This window comes from Rhinolophus sinicus, chromosome 8 (genome assembly GCF_057876585.1).
Source record: "Rhinolophus sinicus isolate RSI-liver-muscle chromosome 8, RSI-T2T, whole genome shotgun sequence".
In the NCBI taxonomy this organism is placed as follows: domain Eukaryota; kingdom Metazoa; phylum Chordata; class Mammalia; order Chiroptera; family Rhinolophidae; genus Rhinolophus; species Rhinolophus sinicus.
Window position 1 is genome coordinate 40,869,055 of NC_142508.1, and position 25,684 is coordinate 40,894,738.

The 25,684-nt window shown below is 52.0% G+C and overlaps 3 protein-coding genes across 14 annotated transcripts in view; 2 read left to right on the forward strand and 1 right to left on the reverse strand.

The window, feature by feature from the left end:
- Positions 1–5,969, forward strand: part of ERCC1 (ERCC excision repair 1, endonuclease non-catalytic subunit) — a 14,119-nt gene extending 8,150 nt beyond the window's left edge. For 5 of the 6 annotated variants that reach the window (XM_019754863.3, XM_019754860.3, XM_019754861.3 and 2 more), the window contains exons 7-10: positions 4,045–4,144; positions 5,162–5,233; positions 5,473–5,541; positions 5,865–5,969. In XM_019754863.3, the coding sequence (XP_019610422.3) occupies positions 4,045–4,144; positions 5,162–5,233; positions 5,473–5,541; positions 5,865–5,915 (292 nt within the window). In that variant the 3' untranslated portion in view covers positions 5,916–5,969. The other variant, XM_074314143.2, reaches the window with a different exon arrangement.
- POLR1G (RNA polymerase I subunit G) lies at positions 5,806–9,162 on the reverse strand. The gene is made up of 4 exons (XM_019754859.3): positions 9,024–9,162; positions 8,153–8,531; positions 7,670–7,811; positions 5,806–7,503 (listed from the first exon to the last, which is right to left on the reverse strand). The coding sequence occupies exons 2-4, from the start codon at positions 8,340–8,342 to the stop codon at positions 6,084–6,086; spliced, it is 1,752 nt and encodes a 583-aa protein (XP_019610418.3). The 5' UTR covers positions 8,343–8,531; positions 9,024–9,162; the 3' UTR covers positions 5,806–6,083.
- On the forward strand, positions 8,532–24,619 carry PPP1R13L (protein phosphatase 1 regulatory subunit 13 like). Of its 7 annotated transcripts, none has more exons than XM_019754857.3 (14): positions 9,858–9,971; positions 10,958–10,979; positions 14,260–14,331; positions 14,435–14,577; positions 14,943–15,450; positions 15,542–15,640; positions 15,716–15,807; positions 16,113–16,605; positions 17,694–18,148; positions 19,856–19,987; positions 20,082–20,215; positions 20,310–20,476; positions 22,046–22,245; positions 23,059–24,619. In XM_019754857.3, the coding sequence occupies exons 3-14, from the start codon at positions 14,277–14,279 to the stop codon at positions 23,095–23,097; spliced, it is 2,517 nt and encodes an 838-aa protein (XP_019610416.3). In that variant the 5' UTR covers positions 9,858–9,971; positions 10,958–10,979; positions 14,260–14,276; the 3' UTR covers positions 23,098–24,619. The 7 variants fall into 7 exon arrangements, with proteins under 7 accessions (XP_019610417.3, XP_088656228.1, XP_019610413.3 ...); XM_019754855.3 differs by having other exon boundaries at positions 9,864–9,971; positions 10,958–11,019; XM_019754858.3 differs by lacking the exons at positions 9,858–9,971; positions 10,958–10,979 and adding an exon at positions 8,532–8,579.
- Positions 24,620–25,684: the final 1,065 nt, after the last annotated feature.

The following is a 25,684-nucleotide window of genomic DNA, read 5'->3' on the forward strand; positions in this document are numbered from 1 at the left end:
ATTAGACGACCTTAACTTTTCACCAACAATTCATGACTCTTGCATCACAACACACCAGCTCACACGGCACTGTTTGTGAGAGAGTTTTTAGCCAGTAAACAAATAACTGTATTGGAACACCCGCCCTACTCACCTGATCTGGCCCCCCCCCCCTGATGACTTGTTTCTTTACACGAAGATAAAGGAAATATTGAAAGGAAGACATTTTGATGACATTCAGGACATTAAAGGTAATATGACGACAGCTCTGATGGCCATTCCAGAACGAGTTTCAAAATTGCTTGGAAGAGTGAACCAGACACTGGCATCGGTGCATAGCTTCCCAAGGGGAGTATTTCAAAGGTGACCATAGTGATATTCAGCAGTGGGGTATGTAGCACTTTTTCTAGGATGAGTTCACGAACTTAATTGTCAGACCGTGTGTGTGTGTGTGTGTGTGTGTGTGTGTGTGTGTGTGTGTGTGTACACACCGTATAGGCAGTATATACAGAGAAGTCTCTCTTCTACCCTTTCCTCCTGCTCCACTCCTCCCACCCCACAGGTAACCACTGTTGTTTCTTGGTTTCTTTCCAATGTTTCTATACAACGCAAGCAGCGCGTGAAAACATTAGTTTTCTTCCTTTCTTAGAAGTTAGCATACAATGTACATTTGCTCCTCACCTTATAATGGGGTTACATCCTAATAAACCCATCATAAGTTCAAAATATCGTAAGTCAAAAATGCATTTAATACACCTAACCTACCGAACATCATAGCTTAGCCTAGCCAGTTTCTACTGAGTGTGTATCGCTTTCACATTATTGTAAAGTCGAAAAATCTTAAGTCAAGCCATCGTAAGTCGGGAACTGTCTGCATACTACTGTATTCTTTGCCTTGCACTGTCATTATCTGGAGGTCTTTTCTGTATCAGTATAGAGAGGAGCCTTTCTTTCTTGCAGCCTTTTTTTTTTTTTTACAGCGATGTAGTATATAGTGTCCCCATTTTAAAAAAATAAACTTTTTTTAGAGCAGTTTTCTGTTTATAGAAAAAATGGATCAGAAAGAACAGAGTTTCCACATACCCCTTCTCCCCCTGCATACAGTTCCTCCTATTATTTACATATTCTTTGATTAGTGTGGTACATTTGTTACAATTGATGAACCAATATTGATATGTTAGTATTAACTGAAGTCCATAGTTTACTTTAGGGTTCACTTTGGGTTGTACATTCTGTGGGTCTTGACAAAGGTATGACATGTGTCCATAATTACTGTATCCTATAGAATAGTTCACTGCCCTAAAAATCCTCTGTGCTCCACCTGTTCACCCCTCCCTCCCCCTAACCCCTGATCTTTTATGGTCACTATAGTTTTGCCTTTTCCAGAATGCCTCCAGTTGGAATCATAGTATGTAGCTGAAACAGAAAAACCCAGTTCTCGTGTATAGGGAAAAATCCATTTCTTCCCCACTATGGCTCTTTATCCTGTATATCCTTTACTATTCACACAACACACTTTACTTCAGGCCACCAAATGTGTGGCGGTTTCTCCCCACACCAAGCAATTTTCTGCGACACCATCTGGGTGTCCTTCAATTTAACTCAAGTCTGACACTAACTATCTGGAGATAGTGTCAGACCCCACAGGTTCAGTGTTCAGTCCCACAAGACTGCCCCACCACACACACCTCACATGCTAGTCATAAGGCCAGGTTGTCACCTGTGCTTCTGACCAGCCAGCTGTAGTCGGATGTTCCCACGATCCCCTCCTCCAGTTTGGTTAATTTGCTAGAATGGCTCACAGAACTCAGAGAAACACTTGTGTTTACCAATTTATTAAAGGATATGATAAAGGATACAGATGATTGGCAGGTGAAGAGATAAATAGGGCGAGGTCTGGGAGGGTCCCAGGTGCAGGAGCGGCTGTCTCTGTGGAGATGGGGTGCCACCCTCCTGGTGTGAATGTGTTCCCGGCCTGGAAACTCTCCCAACCCCATACTACTGGGATTTTATGGAGGCTTCCTCATGTAGGCACGATCATTTATTCACTCCATTTCCAACCCCTCTCCCTGCTCTGAAGGATGGGGGTATAGCAGAAACTAACTGAGCTTCTAACCATGTCTTGGTATTTCTGATGACCAGCCCCCACTCAGGAACCATCCAGGAGCTCTCAGAACAAAAGATGCCCCTAATGCTCTTATTACTTAGGAATTTGCAAGGGTTTCAGGAGCTCTGTGCCAGGAACAAGACAGAGACCAATATAGAGTTTCTATTACTCACTGTAGCCTCTTCAGATTGTTTTCTTTCACTTCGCAATATGCTTTTAAAGTTCCTCTGTGTCTTTTGGTGACTTGGTAACTCATTTTTAATCACTGAGTAATATCCCATTGTCTGGATCCACATTCTTTTTCAGCTGCACAGTATTCCCTTGTGTATATGGACCAGGTCAATAGTCTGTACTAGTGGACACTTGGGTAGTTTGTCTTTTGCTGTTATCATCAACACACCCATTTCTGAACCCAAGGAATGGGCCAAATGGTAAACGTATTTATAATTCTGTGCCCTCCCTCCAGGTGTGTACCTCTAGACTGTTAGAGTATTTGGAAAAATGTGTTTATGCAGTAGTTATAGATTAAAACAAAAACAAGTGTAAAAATCACTCCATCTTGTGATAAGCAGCACAGTGTGAAGTGCCCAGCTGGGGGAGACAAGCACGTGCAGGGGGCTGTTTTTCCTCCTCGCCAGCTGTGTCATTTTGGGCAAGTGACTCAACCCCGTTGGTCTCAGTTTCCCCCTCTGTATAATGGTTTGAAACTAATAACTGCCTTATAGGATCTCTTGGGAGGCCAGAAGTTTCTGAACATAACGGGCTTAGGACGGTGCCTGGCATTCAGCTACGCCCCCACGTGGGGAATGTTTCCTATGTCTTTACATCCAAACTGTGGGATATTTTACAACCATTAAATAAATGAGGTTGAGCTCTGTCTGCTGACATGGAAAGATGTCCTGATTATATTGTAGAGTGCAAAAATGAAAGCAAATTGTAGAACTGGAGTATAGTGTACTAACTTATGTGTCCTGAACAAATTAATAATAAAATAATAATAATAATACCTGCTGCAATGAGAGAAGAGCAACAAAGTCTATCTTATGGAAAACAATAGAATTAGAAAATGAATGTTTCTTTCAAGAATATAAATCATCATTTAATCAACAAACATTGCTTACGAGCCGGATTTTGAAGGCTAAGAAAATGCTTCAGGACAAATACTTTATTTATAATACATTGACTCAACTCACTATTCTCAAAGTCCAAAGAGAAAAAAAGGCTAGCATTTTCCTGGTGCTGATAAACTTGAGTTACTTTACTCTGCACACAGATAGATCCTTTTTATGATTTAGTTGTTTCCACTACCTTTGAAACAGTTAATTACATGTCAAAAATAAAGGTGCCTAATGTGAAAACTGGTGATTATTAAATTGTATTCCTTGCTGAAAAATATTCAGCAGTCAGCACCCGGAGCTTTCCTTCTGAAGGTGGGATATATAAAACCTTCAGAAGCTGTTTTTCTTGGTAGTGGGAAGCTGAATGTTGCTGAGGTTTTTTTCCTGTAGTTGGGAAAAGAAACAACATGTCTGGGTTTCCTCCCTCTCAAATCCAGTATGGACAACCCAGCGCTGACGTCCCTTCTAGAATCACTAACAGTTCATAAAACAGGCTTCTAAGTGCCAGGCACTTACAGAGCGTTGACTTATTTGTCAGTTCTTCCATCCACCCCACATTACAGATGAGGAAACTGAGGCGCAGAGATTAAAATCACTCGCCCAGGGTCACTCAGGTAGGAAGCTGGGCCTGAACCCAACTGGTCAGGCTGCCGAGCTCTGGCCCTTAGCCAGAAAAGATGTGTAAGATGCACCCAGCAGGAGATATGGCCCAAGGATGTTTAGAGGAAACTATGTATTAAGAGTTTGGAATCTTTCGTGTCAGCAATTACTACCCCCATAATGAAATCAATCTAAAACATGACCCTTCCTCACCCCGCCTGACCTGAATGTCCTCTCCAGCCCCGAGGAGGCCGGGCGGTACCTGGAGACCTACAAGGCCTACGAGCAGAAGCCAGCAGACCTCCTGATGGAGAAACTGGAGCAGGACTTCGTCTCCCGGGTGAGGCCACCTCACCCCCCTGCCTGGGCTTCCCCCCAGCTCCTTCCTGTGTGTTTGAACTCCAGTCCCGATCTCAAGTCATACTTCTCCACAAGCCCAGCCTCAGCTTCCAGTCTTCCGTCTTCTACCTGAATAGTAGCTAGAGGGGTCTTCCCAAGCACAAACCTGGTCTTGCCCTCACCAGCTGAAAACCCTTCCATGGGCTCCCAGTGCCCTCAGAGAAAGCCCAACCTTTTTGCTGTGCTCTACCAGGCCCTGCCTATGTGGCCCAGCAGCCCTGTTCACCCCTGCCCTCATATTCGGTCACTTCTCCCAGGCCTAGCTAACTCCTCTAAGTATGTGCTCATTCTCTTCCCTCTGCCTGATTATCTAATCCCATCTTTCACATCTGATGCACCCTTCTCCAGGAAGCCCTCCCTGATCCCCAGGCCAGATGTCCCCCCTGGACTCCCCCCAATCCCAGCCCTGCCGGTCAGGTCACCCCTGACAGGAACTGATCTGTTTCCCGCACTGGACTGGGAGCTCCAGGAGGACAGGGATGTCTCGGTGGCTGCTGTGTCCCCAGCACCACCCAGCACTCAGTGGGTACTCAGGTAGTATTTGCTGAATTGTTGACTCTGGGCTCACATGATAAGAGTAACGGTGGATGTCTGCAGCCACCCCTAAGGTATGTACTATTAGGACCCCCACTTGCCTGAAAATGGAGGCCCAGAAAGGTCAGTTCCTGTGCCCAGGCCTCACAGGATGAAAGCAGGAGTCTAGTTTTGAACCCAGGTCCGATTCAAGCCTCATTTTCCCCTGGGCAGAACCTCGTTGAGATAAAGGGTATTTATCTTGTCATGTGACTAACACCCTTTCAGCTACTTCCAGGTCACTCTGAGATGACCTTTTAATCAGTTCAAAAGGCATTTATTGAGCGCCTTCTGCATGCACGGCAGTCTGGGGACACAACAGTGACCCAACACTGCCCTCACAGGCTCAGCCCTGTGCACATATCTCTGTCTCCTCCCCTTCCAGGTGACTGAATGTCTGACCACCGTGAAGTCAGTCAACAAAACGGACAGTCAGACCCTCCTGGCTACTTTTGGGGTAAGGAACAATTACCTTTTCGAGACAGGCATTTCTACCCCCTTGCCTTTTTGAGGAATCCCCCCTACCTTTTCCCTTCTACCTCCCTGCCCCCGCCCCCCCCCCGCCATCCTTCCTGCTTCCCCTGCCATTCCACAGGACCTCACCTCCTTCTAGGGATATCTTAGATCCCTGATCAGCTGGGGCAGGGTAGAGTTTTGTGCTCACCTCCCCTGACCCTTCGCTCCCATCTTCCTCAGTCTCTGGAACAGCTCATAGCTGCATCTCGGGAAGATCTGACTTTGTGCCCAGGCCTGGGGCCCCAGAAGGTAAGAGCTTTGGGAATGGGCTTAACAGGTCAGGGGCAGGAGGGGGCCCCAAATAAATGGGAGCCCAGATCCCAAAGTTCTAAGGTTTCAGAAGGCCCACAGTGTCTCTCCTACAGATGGGGAAAATCAAGGCCCAGAGAGGGTAGGGACCAGCCCAACCTCACACAGCCAGCATGGGAGAGAATCCAGATTGGGCTACTTCTCTCCTAGTCCTCAGAGCCCCCTCCAGGCTGGGAGGAAAAAGAACCAAAACCCACTCCAATATACCAAACAAATGACTCATTTAATGACTGGTTGCTTTTTTTTCTTCCCCCCCAACCCAGGCCCGGAGACTATTTGATGTCCTACATGAGCCCTTCCTGAAAGTGCCCTAATGACCTCAGCTGCCAAGGAGATCCTCTGTGTAACAATAAAGCATTTTCCTGGTCCAGGTTCCTGCTGGTGTGCTGGTACACAGGAGGGGGTTCTTCTCTTGCCTTCTGACAGCCCAGGTGGCCACCTCATGTTTTCTTAGTTGCCGTCGTCAGTTTCCCTGAAGGATATTATGCAGGATCCTGCTGCAGCTTCTTCTTCCTCTTCTTCTCCCGTCCAGTGGGAGCCACCCCTCCAGACTCTTGATTCAGTGGCAGCTCTGGTATCTTCTCCTGGGATGCCATCTCTGGTACCCTGCTTTCCTGGCCCTGCTTCTTCCTCTTCTTGGTGGATGTTGGATCTGTCCTGGCCTTGGGCTCACCCTCATCTGGCAGTTCAGGCTCTATCATCTCTCCTTGTGGGTCAGTCATTTCAATCCCTGACTCTGTTGCTTTATGCCCTCTTTCTTCCTTCTTCTTCTTCTTCTTGGTGGATGCTAGAGCTGCCTGAGGCTCAAGGTCGTCTGCCAGTGCAGGCACCATGGCCTCTTCTTGCGACTCCAGCACCACTGTCTTTGGCTCCATCATCACGTCTGGCCATTTTTCTTTCTTCTTCATCTTTTTGGTGGATGTCAGAGCTGCCTTGGCCTGAAGCTCAACTTCATGTGGCAGTTCAGGCTCCATCTTCTCCCCTTGGAGCTCCAGAGGTCTCATCTCTGGCCCTATAGCCTCAATCCCTGGCTCCATCAGCACTTTGTACCCCTTTTCTTTTTTCTTCTTTAAGGACGGCATGGCTTCCTCTTGTGGTTTCATCGTTACCTGCAGCTGAGACTCGATTCTCATCCCCTCCACTGGCTCAGTCCCTTCTGTCCACTTCTGTCTCTTCCTCTTCTTGGTGGGGGATAGGACTGTCTCTCCCAGAGGCTCAGTTTTAACCATGAGTTCCAGCTCCATGGGCTTTTCTTCTTGCTCCAGCATCCCTGTTTCTCGCTCGACCATTTCTGTATCTTTTGGCTTCTTTTTCTTCTTCTTGGTGGATGGGAACAGCATTCCCAGAGGTTCCAACACCTCAGCCATGGGCTCTGTTGCCACCAGCTCCATCACCTCCAGTTCTTTTGGTTGCTTTTTTTTCTTTTTCTTTCCCACATCCATCTCAACGGGCCCCAAAGCTGTGTCCACCTCCAGGGTCCCATGCCCATTCACTGCCTCCTGAGGAACAGAGGCCTCAGACTTATGCCTCTTCTTTTTCCTCTTTCCAGAGGCTGGTGACCTCAGTGCCAAGGTTGACCCAGGTCCTGTGACTGGTGGGCTGCCTCCAAAGGCACAGAAACGAGGCCTCAGGCCAGGGGGTATCTGGGGTGGGGGGCTTGCTGGAATGGGCTGCAGTGGGGTCCCTGATAAGAATTCTTGGAGACCCTCTAAGATCCTTAGGCTTCCCTGGGGGACTGGGGCACAGGTGAGTCCACCTCCTGCCTCTGCTGAGGGAGCCAGCAGGGTCGCTTCTCCAGCCTGGGGTCTGCTGCTGCTAAGGACCCGGTAGCGGTGCCGTTTGCCTGCCAACTTGCCCTTCACAATCTGGGAGCCAGAGAGAGGTATGAACCGGCCATTGAGGCTGAAAGAAGGGGAAGACAGAAGCTTGGTCAGATTCTTTGGGTGGTACGGGAAAGGAACTGAGAAGCAGCATTTCTGGGTTCCTTAGGACAAGTCGCTCTAAATTTCCCCTAAGTTTAGCCCCTCAGGTGGGGAGTATTCCCAGGAGGTGGCATGGGACCACTCACCATTCTGGGGTGAAGTCTACAGGCGCCTGGATAAGCCACAGTTCCTTATCTGGGCCCGTCAACGCCTCCAAGGAGAAACGAGTGGGCTCTGAGGCTGGGGACGTCGCGGTAAAGTTGGGGGGACAAGAGAACCGAGCAGCACCTGCAGCAGGGGAAACAGGAGGCCGTTGACACTTTCCTGCCGGTCCAATCCAGGGCGCCTATTGATCCATTGGTCCTATCTTGAACGGCACAATGCCCTCATAAGGTCTCTCCTCTCTGACGGCCTGTTTCCCGGAGACAACTCCACCGATCCAAACCCGGTAGTCCCCTAAAGATATCTTTTATCCGTCCGACCCCCCCGCCCCGCCCTCCACAGGGCATACTTTTCGCAGGTCTGTTTCTGGAGACGTCCCTTTTTCCGTCCTAACGCTCCCGGGAGCCCCTTTCTCCTCCAGCCAGCCAACCCTCTGCACCCCGTCGGCCAGCCGTGAAGCAACTCACCGTTGGATTGGGCCCCAGCCATCCCGATACCCACGCCACACGCAGAACCCTCATCCAGTGCTGCTCTGGCTCCGCCGCGGACCACGTGGAACCAAAGGGGTGGGGCCTCACCCGGAAGCGCCCATGTGGCGCGGGGACGCGGGGCTGTCTCTCGGAGCCCGCTCGCTTTATGAGCAGAACTGGGAGACATTTCCACTTGTACAGAGCATACATGCGAAGAAAACGTCTTTTCCCGAAAATTTGCTCCAAAAAGTAGATTATTCGATGTGGGGCGGGAGGTAGAGCCGCGTCACGTTCCAGTGGTCATCCCCCCGATTTCTCAGACATCATTTACTCCAACGTCGTCTTAAAGGGGCAGCCACATTTATAGGACCTAACTCTTAAAGAGACAGAGATATCGATTGGTCTGAAATCCTTAAAGAGATAGGTAAGAGTCTTGGTTGGCAGGGCTGTGCTTTCCGTGTTGCGGTCCTTTGTAGGGAGGCACAGATGCCTCGGAAGTATGGAACTTGAATGGGATGGGTGGGAAAATGGAGGAAAAGGGGTAATTCCTCCCTAGGGCGTGAAGCACCAGCCAGGGGTGGGGCTTCTGCATTCTAGGGGAGCGGGAAATATAGGGGGCGGAGCCTATGGGTCCCGGGGCGGAGCCTCCAGACTAGAGCCAGACACCCGTGGGGCCGCGCGGGCTAAGCAGCGACGCTTGTGGGTCAAATGAGACGGGTAGATGGCCCCTAAGATTTAGTCTCGTGCGTGGGGCACATTCACGAAGGCTTTGAGAAAGGGAGAGGGAGCAGAAGTCCTGACCAGCGCCCCTTCCGGCCCCCCAGGATGTGTAAACAGCGGCACGTGGACCCAGATTTGGGGGACGCACCCACGCCCCATCCTACAGGGACCGCATCGCGTGGGGGTGGCGGGCGGAGCCGCGAGACGGCGGCTAGACAGGGTGACCCGACTGCATTCCTGGCCGGTGTGTCAGAGCCGCTTCCTGTCCCGGTTGCCGAGATTTCAGATCTTACTCCAGAATTGGGGCGCTCCCCTTTCAGGGAGCGATTGGCTTCCCAGAGCGAAGGGAGCGTCAGGGGAAGGGGACGCGTTCTCTCCACCCGGGATCGTGAGACGATTCCGGAGCGTGGGCGAGACACCCGGGCGCCGCCTCTGTGGGCTCCGGGACTACAATTCCCAGAGGACGCGAGGCTGGGAGGTGCCCGATGTCTGTCGCGTACGCTGCTGGGGATTGCAGTCCCAGCCTTGGGCGCTGTTGCTGGGAAATCCTGTAAGGATCCAACCCGCCCTTTTTACCGACGGGCAGACTGAGGCTCAGAGACCCGAGGGGAGACTGATTTAGCGAGGCCCTCTTCTCGCCCTAGGAGCGGGACATATGAATCTCCCCATGCCTCTAACCTTCTGCCCCTTTGGTGGTGTCCAATTTTTCACTTAAGAAGGGGGAAACTGAGTCTGGAGGGGTGGGGCAGAGACTCAGGAGTCCATCTCCTGCAGCCACAACGAAGTAGGAGTCGGGACTCTATTTCTGTGGCCAGATCGCCCTCGGCTTCTGGGCCTCGCCCTACCTGTCTGTGAAATGGACTTTGGATGAATCCAAATGGGAACGTCTCAGTCTGCGCCCTGCCCCTTCGGGACTACAAGTCCCAAGGTGCTCGAGGGGACCTCAGCTTCCCTTCCACTCCGGGACCCGCCTCCCTCCACCCGGAGTCACGTCGTCTAACCTGTTCCCGGCGCCTGCCCCGCCCCGTCCTCTGCTCCCCGCAGCCGGAGCCGGAGCCGGAGGAAGCCCCCCGGTACCAGGATCTGCCCCGGATCCGTGAGTTCCACTCCTCCCCTCCCTGGGGTCCAGCGGCTCTGGAGGACCCCGGTACCCGGGTCCCTGGGAGGATTGGGAGGGGACTCGGACGCCGCGTCCCAGGGCGGCATTGGGGGTGCGCAGACGTCAGGGTCCTTGGAAGGAGAGAACTCGGATACCTGATGTACTGAGCAGAGGAAAGAGGGCCCGGATGCCTGGGATTTTGGAATGGAGGGCTCAGACTCCTTGGTCCTGGGGAGACGTTGGAGCTGGGACTCCTGACTCCCTCCAACTGGGTGCTTTCGGAAGCCTGAGTCCTTGAGTAGAATTGAGGTAGTGGATGATACCTGATTCTTGGGCAGAAATGGAAAGTTCGGGCGGCTGGGGCTCTGAGTGAGCGACCATCTCTGCTGCCCTCCAGCTAGCTGCCTTCTTGACCCAGCATGTAGGTCTCTGAGAAGAATTAGGGGTAGGGTGGGGATACTGGAAACCGGGTCTCTGAAATGGAGCAGGACAAGCACCAGGGGTCCCTATGGAGGCTGTGTCCGGCGCTCCCCCGGCCCCACTTTCCGCTCTGGGGTGGGGGCTGGGGGGGGGACCGGGGCAGCTCTCCAACCTCCTCTGTGCCGCTGCGCGATCCCCAACATGTCATTAACCGAGGCGTCAGACCTGCTTAACCAGAGAAGGGACCTACGCCCCAGGGCGCCCCCTGGCGCAGGCGGGGTGCCTCCGATTGCCCCATGGAGGTGGGAAACATCTGGGGTTTGAAGAGGGCGGGCGTTCTAGATAGAACTCAGGACAGAATTCCAGAAGGTGGGGTTGGATTCTGGGAGCCTTGCTTGGCTGGGCACTACACAGTCATTTACACGAAGGATGGGGGTAAACTAAGGCTTAGAGGTCACAGAGTTGGGAGTCAAGATTTGATGTCCCCCTCCCTCTGCAGCTCTCTGGGGGACTGGATTCCATCTACTCCCACCAGATTTTCTTACTAACCTTCTCTCTCCTAGGGCTCCTCGCCTTGACCCCGAGGTGAGAAATGTCACCTCCACCCCCATCCCTCTGACCTGAGGTAGCGTGGGAGATAAGTGAGGGGTAGAGGCTAATTCTGGAGGTGTGTGTCTGTCCTTGAAGCAGGGGGAGGGCAGGGCCTGCACCCTCTCTGTCTCTCCCTTCTCTCCAACCCCATGCGTCATGTGAAGGGATTAAACAAGGGGGTGGGGGAGGCAAGGGGCTCTGATGAAAGAAGGAAGAACTTCCTAAAATCTGGACTTGGAGGGCATTTGGTGATAACCTGTGATGACATTAAAAATAATAACCATAGCTACCAAGACAGAACTCACAGCATGCCAGACTCAGAGCTGGCAGGTAAATCGGGTAGTTCCCATTGTTGCAGGCAACTGTCCAAAGGTGTCACTTCCAATGAAATTTGTTGACCCCTCCCCAGGGAATGACTTCTTCCTACCTCAGTGGGGAAACTGACGCTGGAGAGTGGGGCAGCTCACACCCTGGGCTTTGGCCTTCTCTCTGGAGACTTCCATAGCTCTCCATGCCCCTGTGCCCAAATTATTGGGAAGACCTCTGGCCAGAACTCAGGAATGTACAAGGAGAATTTAGGGCTCAGGAAGCCAAGATTCCAAAGGTCAAAATTCTCGGCTTTTAAAATCTCAGAAAGAGTTGAAAGGGCCCTTTTGAGGGGGGAAAAAATGACTTTGTCTTGAGCCCTCACTCTGTGCCAGACCGTGTTATCTTAATGATCAGCAAATGAAGGCTGTAATTAAGAATCCTATATTTGTGAACTTTATTTGGTGCCTGCTCTATTCTAAACACTACTTATATTATGTCACTCAAACCTTACACCCCTCTGAGGTGAAGGTATTAATCCCTCCATTATACACACGAGGAAACTGAGGCACAGAGAAGCTAAATAACTAGCCCAAGGTAAAGGCTTAGAGAGGGGAAGGCACTAGCCCATTCCACAGACGTCTCCAGAGGGGGAAACCAAGTCCCAGAGAGGGTGGGACCTCTCCCAGCCTCTGTCCGCACAGAGCTGTAAGATTCCAACTTGGGTATTCCCAGGACAGCCAGGCGCTGTAACCCGGTTCTTCCTGAGGATGATCACTGCGGGAAGCCTCCCCGCCCCGCCTCCCCACTGTTAACCTGAGGACCTGGCTGAGGTGCAGAGGAGGCCTGTTTAGGAGAGCTACGGGCGGAAGGGAGGGGGGAAGCTGGAGTTGGGATTGGAGAGGAGCCCGGCGGAGAGGACTTGGGGGTGGAGGGCAAGGGACTGGGAGTAGAGGCGCCGCCCGTGCCGCCCTCGCGCCCCGCCCGGCCCTCGCTCCCCTGCGGCGGGAGGTTCGGCACCTGCCCGGGCCCGCCGTGCATTCCCGGGGTCTGAGCTCAGGCGCTGCGCTGTCGGCCCGCGGGGCTGGGGTCAGGCCGTGACCCGGAGCGCCCCCTGGCGGCCCCGACACCCCTTCTGCCCTCGCCAGCGCCGGGACCGCCCCACGCCCAGCCTCGGCATTTCCTCCAAGGCAGAGAGGATGTCAGCGTGTGATCTGAGAGTCTTAGAAATTTGGAAATCATGAAATCCCCGAAAGAAGTGCTCGCTGCCAGAATGCTGGCATTGGAGGCTGCATAGAATTGTTCAATTTTTATATTTTAACAGACACACAGTGTTTCCAGTGTATCATATTCTAAAAGACCTGAGATTTGACTCCTGCAGTCTCTACTTTCCGAGGCCTCAATCTCAGAGCCTTAATAGCTCTCGCACCTTCTGGCCAATTGGATCCTCACAACAGTCCTCTGAAGTAGACCGCTGTTTCTTCTCGTTACACAGATCAGGAAACCGAGGCACCCTTGTCAGGGTGGGCCAGTGGTGCCACCAGATTAGAACCCTGGATGTCTGGCTCCTTACTTGTGCTCTTACCCATTCCACTACAGCATAGAGTCACCTAGACTTTTAGGACAGTGGGATCCTGGGATAGATAGAACATGGTGCAAGAAGGTGGAGAAACCTAGGCTAGCCAAATTGGACAATTCTAGAATGTTCCAAAGACAGAATCTCGGACTCAGAATTTTTGAACAATAGGCTCTCAAGCTGAGGGCTTTATGCTCTGTATAATTTTAATTACAATCTCAAGGTCCTTACATTTTTAGAATCTAGGCCTCTGAGAGATTGAAGGGGCCTCTCAGAAGAGCTGATTTATCTCCTCCCTTCACTATTGGGGAAATAGGCCCAAGGAGTAAAGGGGACCCATCACCCAAGGTTACATACTCACAACACACCCAAATGAGCCACCAGCCCCAACAGGTTCTGTCCTGAGGCTTCCCAGACAGAGGCCGGGATCAGCATGTCCTAGCCCGCCCTGCTGCCCACGCCTGAACCGCCAAAGCTAAGCTATCGGGGAAGCCTGAGGAAGTGGCAGAGTTGGCAGGCATGGTGGCTACTGTGTGGATGGGGATAGTGCTGGCCTGACTGGTTCCTGGTGGCCTGGCTCCAGCCCACTGGGCTGGTGACCACAGCAGCCCAACCCCCACTGGCCACCTCCTTCTTCTTTCAGTTAACACTGGGTCCCTGTGAACCAGGTCTCCTCTGGGTGGGGACTCTGGGGAGAGGAAGCTGAATGATCCTCTGGTACCCTTCCAGTCTGGTGGAAACGCCCCAAAATAACAAGTTAGATCCAAGTGTGAAACTTCTTGCAGGGTGACCTCGAACAAATGTTTCTGAGCTCCACTTTCTACTATGGTGATTTTGACCATTGAATGAGGTGTTTATTGGGTGCAAAGTACTTGGCACAATTTCAAGAGGCAGTGGCTCCTCAATAGATGATTGTTTTATTTCATTATACCAAGCAACTAGCCTATATCAAGTGACTATCACAGGTCCTGGCACACAGTAGGCAGCACAATTATTATTTTAGAAAATAGCCCCAGCATCTAGCACAGTGTCTCCTGGTCCCTAGTAGGCATTCAGTAATTGACAGTGATTCTTACTGCATCCTCTGTTCACTATCATGTCTGGCATATAGTAGGTGATCAATGGATAATTGTTGAAGGAATGATTCAAGTCTTATTAGGGCTGAGATAGAGAGATGGACAAGGAGCCATGTAAAGAGAATGAATTGTCCTGAGTCTTCCAGGATGGTTTTGAAGGAGTTGGCATTCCCCAGCCAGGGAAGTGGAAGGGCATAGGGCTTCCAGTGGAAGGAACTAGCAGAGTAAAGGCGCTGTCCTGCTCCTCGAGGCTCAGCTTCCCTGTGGGCGGGATCCGGAGGGGCGGCGTCTGAGAAGGCTCTTCCCCGCAACGCAGGCGCTCCGGCTGGCACCATGGACAGCGAGGCATTCCAGACCGCGCGGGAACTTCTGGACCTGAACTTCAAGTGTGAGCTGGGGTAGGGGGCGGGGCTTGCCCGGCGGGGTCCTGGGGGCAAAGGCGGGTCCCTGCCTGGAGGTCCCTGTCCTTACCACTACTTCTGCCCGCCCAGCTCTGGCCATGAAGCACATGGACTTGAAGCAGATGGAGCTGGACACGGCAGCCGCCAAGGTGGACGAACTGACCAAGCAGCTGGAGTCACTGTGGTCAGACTCTCCAATGCCTCTTGGCTCGCAGGCCGGAGCCCCCCCTAGGGTGAGCCTGCTAGCCCTAGTCCCCACCCTGACCCTTAAAGCCAGGCAAGTTTGTCCGGTAGTATTGTGCGAGTTGTGGGCTTTTTAAGGACACTTTAAAGTGGGGACCAGTGGAAGTGGTCATCTAGCAGGACCCTCGGAAGGAAAGTGGCCTTTTTCTAAGTGGCACTAAAGCGCTGTATAGGCTAGCCTCGGCCCTGATATCAGGGCTCCCCAACACCCCTTACTGGGCTCTCTGTGCCTGAATCTCCAGCTCCAGTACAACTCCCCTGGGTTGATTTTTGATGACCTCTTTTTCCTCCTCCCAACCCTCTAACTCATGTCTCCTTTGACATCAATCACCCCATTGTCCCGGACTCTCCCCAGCTGTCCCGGTACAGCTCCAGCCCGGTCCCTGAGCCCTTCGGCAGCCGCGGGTCCTCCCGGAAGGCGACCAGCGACGGCGCAGACACCTCGTTCGGACGCTCCGAGAGCGCCCCGGCTCTGCTCCCCTACAGCTCGCTGTCCCCTAAGGGCCGGCCGTCGTCACCGCGCACCTCGCTCTACCTGCAGCCCGACGGATACAGCAGCCTGGACCGCGCTCCGTCGCCCCGGTCCCGTGCCTTTGATGGCGCAGGCAGCTCTCTCGGCCGTGCGCCCTCCCCACGGCCCGGCCAGGGCCCTCTCCGTCAGCAGGGTCCCCCCACGCCCTTCGACTACCTGGGCCGCGCCGGCTCTCCGCGTGGCAGCCCCCTGGCGGAGGGGCCCCAGGTGTTCTTCCCCGAGCGCGGACCCTCGCCGCGTCCCCCAGCCACCTACGACGCGCCGGCTGCCTTTGGGAGCTCCCTGATGGGCACAGGAGGCAGCGCCTTCGCTCCGCCTCTGCGCGCTCAAGGTAAACCTGGGAACAGAACGTGGAGGGTGGGAGTGAGTGCGGTGCCTGAGACCAGCCTCCTCCCGGATCCTCATTCGCCACCTCTCCCCAGATGACCTAATGCTGCGCCGGCGGCCCCCCAAAGCCTGGAACGAGTCGGACCTGGACGTGGCATATGAGAAGAAGTCTTCACAGACAGCGAGCTATGAACGTGAGCGATGGGAGGCCGGGGGTGTGGGGGAGCCAGAGAGACGATCCCCAGAGCCTAATGATTCCTGCCTCACAGGCCTGGACGTCTTCTCGCGGCCCTCCTCACCGGGCCTGCAGCTGTTACCCTGGAGAGAGAGCAGCCTGGATGGGCTGGGGGCCTCCAGCAAGGTGAGGGACTAGAGAAGCTTGGGGAGGGGGCTGGTGGGCAAAGGCGGGCAGCAGGGTCAGGGCAAGTTTCCCCCTCCTGGCTCTGGCCCCAGTTTCCGCACCCTTCCCTAAGTTCTTCCTTCTTTATCCTAGATTTCTACCCACTCCCTCCCCTCTTTCCCTCACTTCCTCTGGCTTCCCTCACCTCCTCACCTTTTGCCCTTCCCTCCTTCCTCCTTCCCTCCCCTCCCTTATCCTTCCTTCCCCCCGGTCTTTCTTCCACCTCAGCCCCTTCTTCCTTCCCTCCTTCCCTCTTTCTACCCCAGGACAACCTCACCAGCGCCACCTTGCCCCGAAATTACAAGGTCTCCCCTCTGGCCAACGACAGGCGTTCTGATGTGGGCAGCTACCGCCGATCGCTGGGCTCCTCGGGGCCATCAGGCACTTTGCCCCGCAGCTGGCAGCCTGTCAGCCGAATCCCCATGCCTCCTTCCAACCCCCAGCCCCGCGGTGTCCCCCGCCAGCGCCCCATCCCCCTCAGCATGATATTCAAGCTGCAGAATGCCTTCTGGGAACATGGGGCTGGCAGGGCTGTGTTCCCTGGCTCCCCCATCTTCTCCCGAGCTCTTCCACCTAAGCTGCCTCCCCAGCCCCAGGCAACCCCCCAGCCCCACCTACTTTCCCAGCCTCAGCCCCAACCACAGCCCCAGCTGCCCCCACAGCCCCAGCCCCAGCCACAACCCCAGCCTCAGCTCCAGCCTCAACCCTCTGCCCCAGCGCCCCAGCTCCCCCAACAGACTTGGCCCCCTATGAGTGAAGGTGAGTCAGCAGTGGGGGTCCCAGAGGGCTGGGTGAAGGGTGGACAGACAGTTGGGGACCAGCCCAGCAGGGAGAGCCATCAAAGCCAAACACCTGTTTGCAGTCACTATCCCTGCAGAGAGCTAGGCCAGATAATAATGGGAATTTGCTCGGGTCCTGGAGTCAGACTATTTGGCTCCACACAGTGTGACCTTGGGCAAGTCACTTAACCTCTCTGGACCTCAATTTCCTTGAGTGTAAAAGATGAATATAGAACCTGTCTTATTGGGATATGGTATTAGATTAACCCGTATAAAGTCCTTAAAATAGTGCCTGATGTATAGTAGTAAGCTTATAGCTATCATATTAGTTACAGTTATTCATATTTTTTGGTGTGAGACCCATGGAGGGCCTGGAGTTAAGCAGAGTGGGTTTTGAGCCCCTCTCCATCACTGACTTGCTGTGTGACTCAAGATAAGTTAGTTAACCTATCTGAGTTTCTGTTTTCTCATCTGTGAAGAAAGACTAATAATATATACTGCATAGATTAAGATGGGCATTCAATGAAATAATGTATAGAGAATGATCATTATTATTTCTACCTGCTTTAGAAGCTCTGATAGAGAGGAATAAGATGGAGAAGAGACCATCAAGTATCAGGATTCTAGTCCCAGCAGTTTTCTGCCTGAGGTATTAAGAGAGGAAATTCTTAGAATGTCAAGTCTATCATGATGGTAGGAGCATAGGGTCACATAGAGCTGAGTTCAAATCTCAACTGTGTGGCTTTGGGCAACTGACTTGCTCTCTCTGAGACTCAGTTTCCCTTTCTGTAATAAGGAGATGATAATCATGTCTACCTCACAGTGTAGTAAGGTCAGAATTCAATAAGACAGGCATGTAAAGCACATGCTAAGTGCTTGATAAATGGGAGCTGTCATCATTGTATATTAGTCACAGCCCAGGGAAAATGTAGCCCAGAGAGAGCAAAGAACTGTCCTGAGGTCACAGAGCAAATCAGGTGCTGGTTGCAGGTTCTGGAAGTTGTGGGGAGGGAGTCTTGGGGGTGGTCTCCCCAGAACCCACTCTGATGGGACTCTTTTTCCTTCTAGGCGCCCCCAAACTCCCTGCTGAGCTGGAGCCTGAACCAGAGCTAGAGAGTCTGCTAGCCCCAGTGTTGGAAGCTGGCGATACAGATGAAGGTGCTGTAACTCGGCCCCTCAGCCCTACGCGGCTGCAGCCAGCGCTGCCACCCGAGGCACAGTCGGTACCTGAGCTGGAGGAGGTGGCACGGGTGCTGGCAGAGATTCCTCGGCCCCTCAAACGCAGGGGATCCATGGAGCAGAGCCCTGCTGTAGCCCTGCCCCCCACCCACAAGAAGCAGTACCAGCAGATCATCAGCCGCCTCTTCCATCGTCATGGCGGGCCTGGAGGACCTGAGCCAGAGCTGTCTCCCATCACTGAGGGATCCGAGGCCAGGGTGGGACCCCCTGCTCCTGCCCCACCAGCTCCCATACCACCCCCGGCCCCACCCCAGAGCAGCCCACCAGAGCAGCTGCAGAACATGGTAAGTAATATAGGAGGAAAGTGGGGTATATTAGTTAGCACATGGAAGTGCCCCTTCCCTTTTAGGACAGAACCTGGAAATTGTACACATCACATCTGCCGCATCCCATTGGCTAGGAAGCCAGCTGCAAGGGAAGCTGGGAAATGTAGCCTTTAACCTAGGCATGCCTGTGTTCAGAAGAAAGAAAGAATGCACATGGAAGGGTATCCAGAAGTTTTGGCCACCGGGAGACTTTCTCTGCTCCTCTCCGATCCCCACCCTCCCACCCCCCACAAGGGCATCCTTTTAGGAATCTTGGAGTCTTACAACCTTGGAGTATTACAATAATGACTGCATCTTGGCAGACAGTGGGTTTATTCTGGGACCTGAAAAGCCTGCCTGAATCAAGGCAGTCACCATTTCACTGGTTGCCACACATAGTTTCTTGTGTCTGCCTTCTGTGGGGATCTGCCCTCTCCTCTTATATCTCAACAAGCCAATGCCATGGCTAGAAATGGCCCAGCCAGCCCTGACTCAAAATTATCTGAGTTCAAGCCCATGGGGTTCTCTGACTCTACTTGGAGCTCCTTCCATTCAGATGTTCAAGAGGAAGTCTCTGGTTTCTGAGGCTGTGAGTGTCATGGTTAAGTGTTGAGCTAGGCTGCCTGGGTTCGAATCCCAGCTGCACAGCACTTACCAGCTGTGCAATCTTGGGCAAGACACTTAGCTTCTCTGGGCCTCAGTTTCATCATCTGTAAAGTGGGGATGTGAATAACCATAGGGTTGCTATGAGGATTAAATATATTAACAGGGAGCTTAGAATAGTGCCTGACACTTAACTGTTAACTACTATTACTGTTATCATTTGCCCAGGGGATGGTCTCCTGCTGGTCTTGGTCCAATCCCTTCATCTTGCCTGGGGGTGAGGAGTGTAGTCACATGGAACAGGCCTGATAACTCAGTGCAGGTAGACAGGAAGGGGAACAATTCCCAGAGAAGTGGGGACCAGGTGGAAATCCCAAAATACCTACTCCCAAACCTTCCTGAGGGCAGAGCCAAGAAATGTTGAGGCTTAGGATCTTAAAATCACAAATGGAAGAATGACAACATCTTGAAATGGTCCAGTTCCCTCGTAGAATCACAAAGTCCAGGCCACAGAGAAACTGGAAAACTCACAGAATTCAATAATTCAATCTTGAAGTTACCAAAACTGAAATTAAAGACTCTTATCATTTGAATCATAAAGTCATAGATTAGTGCACTAATATGTTGGTATACAGATTTATATTTTGAATTAACATTTTTCTCTAAAAAAGAATACTCAAACATCATAAACATTTGGTGGAAATAGATAAAAAGTAGAATAAAGAGGCCAAAATCACAGCACTCAGAAGAGAACCATTACTAACATTTTGAGTTAACTGTAAAATATTAAAGTTCTCAATCATAGATTCTTGTCTCCCAGCTTCCTCTCAGGTCTCCCTGCCCAAGATTCCCAAATCACCAGATTCCCTGACTCCTAGGGAACCAGAAGTTGTAGAATTGAGGCACCCCACTCGCCACGGCCCTCTGTACCTCCTTAGGTTGCAATCCCAGCTGTAACCCATCTAGTTGGATGAGCTGGGGCAGCTGCCGCTTAGTCCCTGAACCCCTGTTTACCCCTCTGATAATGGATATATTAACAATCCCTGCCTCAAGTCCCTGAAACTTCGCGCCGTGTTCCCCCAGGAGATGCGCTCGGTGCTGCGGAAGGCGGGCTCTCCGCGAAAGGCCCGCCGTGCGCGTCTCAACCCGCTCGTGCTGCTGCTGGACGCGGCGCTGACCGGGGAACTGGACGTGGTACAGCAGGCAGTAAAGGAGGTGAGTGCTGCGGGGAGCAGGGATGGTGGGGTGGGGCGGTGAACGCGGGAGCGCAGCGGGTACTGAGCCTCCTGGTCCGCCTCTGTCTGCCCAGATGAACGACCCGAGCCAGCCGAACGAGGAGGGCATCACCGCCCTGCACAACGCCATCTGCGGTGCCAATTACCCCATCGTGGACTTCCTCATCGCGGCCGGCGCCAACGTCAACTCCCCCGACAGCCACGGCTGGTGAGCCCGGACCCGCGTGGGGCGGGGACAGCGCTGCGGGCCGGGGCCCCTGCAGGCAGGTGAACGGCCGCTCACGCCTGCCTCCCACGCCTAGGACACCTTTGCACTGCGCGGCTTCGTGCAACGACACGGCCATCTGCACGGCGCTGGTGCAGCACGGCGCGGCCATCTTCGCCACCACGCTCAGCGATGGTGCCACCGCCATCGAAAAGTGCGACCCCTACCGCGAGGGTTATGCGGACTGCGCCACTTACCTGGCAGGTGCGAGGCAGGGCTGGGCAACTTCTCGGGGGAGGAGGTCGTGGAGACTGGGCCGCTCAGCTGGCAGGTGTTGGTGGGGGGGTGGAGGTGGAGGCGGCCGATTGCCATTCCGGAGAGAGAGGACTCAGGCCCTTCCAACTATGTGACAGGATCGCAGAGGGAGGGGGAGGCGGGAAGGACTACCTGCGGGGGGAGAACTGGGCCTCTGCAGATGCAAGCAGGGGCGGGGGCACCTCAAGGGAGAGGGGGTCATAGTGGTTGTGCCATGCAAGCTGGACACCTGTGGGGAGAAGAGTGGTTGGAGAGATTGCGCTGTTCATCTACTTTCTCACCTGCGTGTATGGGGAGCCCTATAGCATCTACCTGGCATAGGGCTGGGCAGGTGGGCTGTGCTACCTGTAGGAGCTATCATTACTACACAGCTGTCAGGTAAACTGACTGGTTTCTTCGGAGGGGCTTGGAGATTTTTCCATTTGTAGGGTGACAGGAGGCTGTACCATATACCTCCAGGAGTGGGGGGCGACATCACCCAACCAGGTAATGGGAGGAACTAGGTAGGCTGTACTACGGAGGTGTGCATAGGGTCTGTACTGCACACCTGGAGGGGCAAATTGTATCAGAGGGCAGTGTTAAGAACCTCGCAGAACTGGAGTAAGGCAGGCTGTAAGAGGGGAGCCTAGAGGGGCTACACAACAGCCTGCTGTGTAGAAAGTGGGTGAGAGCCATGGGGCTGTAACACCTGCCTTACAGGTGAGTAGCGGCCGAGTGGGATTGGACCCTTCACTGAAGAGAGAAAGGGCTGTAAACTGGGGGGAAGAGGATTGAGCCATTACACCTTTGTCACGGGTAGTGTACTGTCCTACCTGTCTGCCACGTGGGAGTTCTGTGAGGGTGAAGTAGAGATTGGACAGCACACCTGGTGGAACATGGTGACTGAATCAATAGAGGGATCATGGTGGATTATTCCATCTGGAAAGGGGGCGAAATCCTGGATGAAAATTTTACCAAGAGTGTGGGGCTATTTCAGGTGAGCTGTACCATCTGGACAAGTTAATGCATCCTTTTTGGAGACTATCACTTGGGAAGGGGGAGCAGTGTGGACTGCACCATCTGGAAAGGAGGAGAGGGTACCACCTGGAGGAGGTGGAATAGGGCTGTACCTTCTGAAGGAGGTGTTGAGTCCTCTGTGGATACTGTACCACTTTGTGGGGGGCTGTCGCTGACTGTATGTCTGGGAGTGACATGGGGACTTAACAGTGTACAAGAGGGAATGGGGACCAATGACCCTGCCTCGGGGGCTGGTGGCCCAGGTTGATGCACCCCAATGTTCTCGAATTTTAGAAATTGCCAGTCCTGGCAGCTGACTCTAGTTTAGGTGCCCCTATCCAGACAGGGGTACACAACTTTTCAAGTGGCTCATCTCTACTTGAAGAGATGAGCCCCGGAATCCTAGCTGGGGCAGGCGCCAAATTCTGGGGCCTCTCCCTGTCCTCAGAGTGCCTCGTGTTCCTGAATGTACCTGGTCCCCCTGGACCAGGCGCTCAGGATCCCTGCCGTTTCGGGTTTCAGACGTGGAGCAGAGCATGGGGCTGATGTACAACGGGTTGGTGTACGCCCTCTGGGACTACAGCGCTGAGTTCGGAGACGAGCTGTCCTTCCGGGAGGGCGAGTCAGTCACCGTGCTCCGGAGGGACGGGCCGGAGGAGACGGACTGGTGGTGGGCCACGCTGCATGGCCAGGAGGGCTACGTGCCCCGTAACTACTTCGGGGTGAGCCCAGAGGAGATACAGTGCGGGCTTCCTGGTGGCTGTTTGGGGAAAGGGGTGGTCACAGGAAAAAGGGGCAAGACGGACAGTCCATTACATAGGCGGAGGGGGGGTTCAGAAGAATCTATTGTCGGTTGGGGGGAGGAGAGGAAAACCCCATTATAATAATGGGGCGATAAGGGAGAGCCCCTTACTGGTGGTACTTCCTGGGATACGTACCAATATTGCCTTACTGGTTATTTGATTGGTCATGCTCAAATTTTTTTTATTATCCCTAATTATATTAATGGGAAGTAAAGAATTTTAGCCAAGAGGATCAATGAAATATATTTTAGTGCAGAGGAAAGTTAAAGAATTGTATTTTACAGGTGTGGAAGTTTTTCTTACACTGCATTGGGCAGGGTAAGGAAGAATTCATTAATACAATTATGGTAGAATTGAGGGAGATTCCACTACATTAGGGGCAGACATCAGGAAGATCCCATTATATGCCTCGGAGAGAAGAATCTTTTGATTTAGGGATGGGTGGAGGTGGGTCCCAACCAAACAGCCAGGAGGTAGGGAGAGGCAGGGTAGGAGACTCAGAATATGCCATTTCATCAAGCAGGCTGCTGATTGGAAGGCCCCATCTGGTGCCTGGAGGTGACAGGGGACTCGGGGAATTCCAGAGTGGTGTGGGAGATGCTGAGGGAGCCCTTAGGAAGAAATGGGATGATGGAGACAGTCCATGTGTTTGGGGTGGATAGGTGACTCCAATTTGGGGGTGGAATCAGGGGATGGGAGCTCCTGGTGTCTGAAGCTCCTGTCGTCCCTCAGCTCTTCCCCAGGGTGAAGACTCAGAGGAATAAGGTCTAGCTGGAGACAAGGACGTTTTCAAGGGAGACAGGAGGAAGCAGCCCTGCCTTCACTCCAGACTTCCTGCTGTTTTACTGCTGCACCTCCCTGCGCCCCAAGCCCTGCAGGGGTGGGGGTCCTTTGTCACCTGCTCTCTGCTTCCCTGGAAGCCCAGGGGGAAGGAGAACCCCAGCCTTAACTTTAGAAACCTGTCTTAGCCGTGGGAGGTCGTTGTGGAATCACTGGGGACAAAAGAGAACCCCATTTGCCAAATCAGATCCCATCCAAAGTGCCCCCTACTTCTACTACCACCCCCTCCCCCAACCCCTCAAAGCAAGCCAACCTACCATCCTCCTGAAGCCTGGGATGGGTCGCCTCCACGGGCTTTACCTGGGAGTCACCTCTGCCCCCATTTCTCCCAGCAGTGGGGGCAGATGAGGCAGGTTGTTCTCTCTCCCAGGATCTCCCCCAACCAAGTGCCTTCATTTGGTGCTGGTTTTATAACAAAATGGGGAAGTTTTTCTTTATAAATAAAGGTAGTTTGCACAGAAATGGACTTCCTTCTAGATTCTGTCCTGACTTAAATGCTCATCACTGTTACTATTTTGGGCAAACCAGTCTTAAAGTAGCCTTGTAAATCCCATCCTTCCTCTTTCAAATATGTCTGCTGTGTGTGTGTGTGTGTGTGTGTGTGTGTGTGTGTGTGTGTGGTGTGTCTTGATATTCTTTCATTTTTTGGATTCTTTTAAGTCTTCAAACATTTTAAGCATAGTAATTTTGTAGTACCTGTCTGATAATTCTGTCATCTGACGTTTGGGACCGTCACCTGTATTCTGTTGTGTCTTCTGGTTCTAACTCATGATGGATTGTTCCCTTCTGTGTGTTGACATTATGGATTGTGAGATGTCTCCGACGGGCTTTGTCTACTGGAGCTCCATGTGGACTTGTTGAGGGTGCGACCCTAAAGAATGACTTTCCTTTGCTTCTGCCCTACTTCTTTATTTCATAAACTGCTCCTTGAGGATTTTTGATAAAGCATGAGCACCTCTCTCTTTTTCTGTTTGTTGTTTGACAAAACATAAAGCTACAGTACTGTCATTGTCTTCGCTGTCCAGTACAGTCGCCACCAACCTCATGTGACTATTTAAATTTACATTAATTAAAATTCAATAAAAATTAAAGATTCAGTTCCTCAATCACACTAGCCACTAATGTCTCTAGGGGGGAAGCCCTGTCCTTGCTTTTTCCAGGTTCTACAAGCTGCCTGCATTCCTCGGGTACCTTCTGAAATACTTATGGATGAAAAGATAGGATGTCTGCTATTTGCTTCAAAATAATTGACTGGTAGGAGGGGAAGTGGTTAGGGCGTAGACAGAGCAAGATGGGCCCTGAGTTGGAAATCGATGAAGCTTCGTGTATGTGGAGCTTCATTATGCTATTCTCTCAACTTCGGTGTCCATTTGAAATTGTCCTTAATAAACAGAAATGGGTAAACTGGTTTGTTTTTTTCCCCACAAAGAATGTGGAGTGAGGTGATTTTTTTTTTAATAGTGCAAGCCAGCTTAAGGAGGAGAATTTAAAAAAATCACTAAATTTGGGGCCGGCCCGGTGGCTCGGGTGGTTGGAGCTCCATGCTCCTAACTCTGAAGGCTGCCGGTTCGATTCCCACATGGGCCAGTGGGCTCTCAACCACAAGGTTGCCAGTTGGATTCCTCGAGTCCCGCAAGGGATGGTGGGCTGCGCCCCCTGCAACTAGCAACAGCAACTGGACCTGGAGCTGAGCTGCGCCCTCCACAACTAAGACTGAAAGGACAACAACTTGAAGCTGAATGGCACCCTCCACAGCTAAGATTGAAAGGACAACAACTTGACTTGGAAAAAAAAGTGCTGGAAGTACACACTGTTCCCCAATAAAGTCCTGTTCTCCTTCCCCAATTAAAAAAAGAAAAAAATCACTAAGTTTTAGATAGTAGTTATCTTTGTATGCATTGAGACTAAAAAGGAATAAAAAAAAATGCCCAGAGGAACTTATTTATATTTGTGATGTTTGATTTTCTTTAAGCATTGTGATGTGAACAGTTAACTGAATATACTATTTATATTAAAAATTTCTGAAAATTTTCCAAATTCTACGAAAGTAGAAATTAGTGAAAAAACATCTCCTATGTATGCATCATCTTACCTAAAAAATTATCAACTCCTGAAAGATTTGGATTCTATTCCAATGGAATGAACCTGCAGCAATTCCTGAGAGGGCATCATTATATCTGTACCACTTAACAACAAGGATACGATCTGAGAAATTCGTCGTTAGGAGATTTCATCATGGTGCAAATATCATAGAGTGCACTTAAACAAACCTAGACGGTGCATCCTGCCACACACCTAACTGTATGGTTAGCCTATTGCTCCCAGGCTATAAGCCTGCACAGTATGTTGCTGTACAAAAACACAAGATTAAATCAAGCACCAGGGAAAATGGTGCAATCAGTAGATGCGGTAAACGAGATGTCTGAGGCTGCTGCTGGCCTAACAGCATACTGTTTACAGCACGCTTTTTTTTTTTTTTTTTTAATAAATAGGAGTACACTCTAAAATAATGATTAAA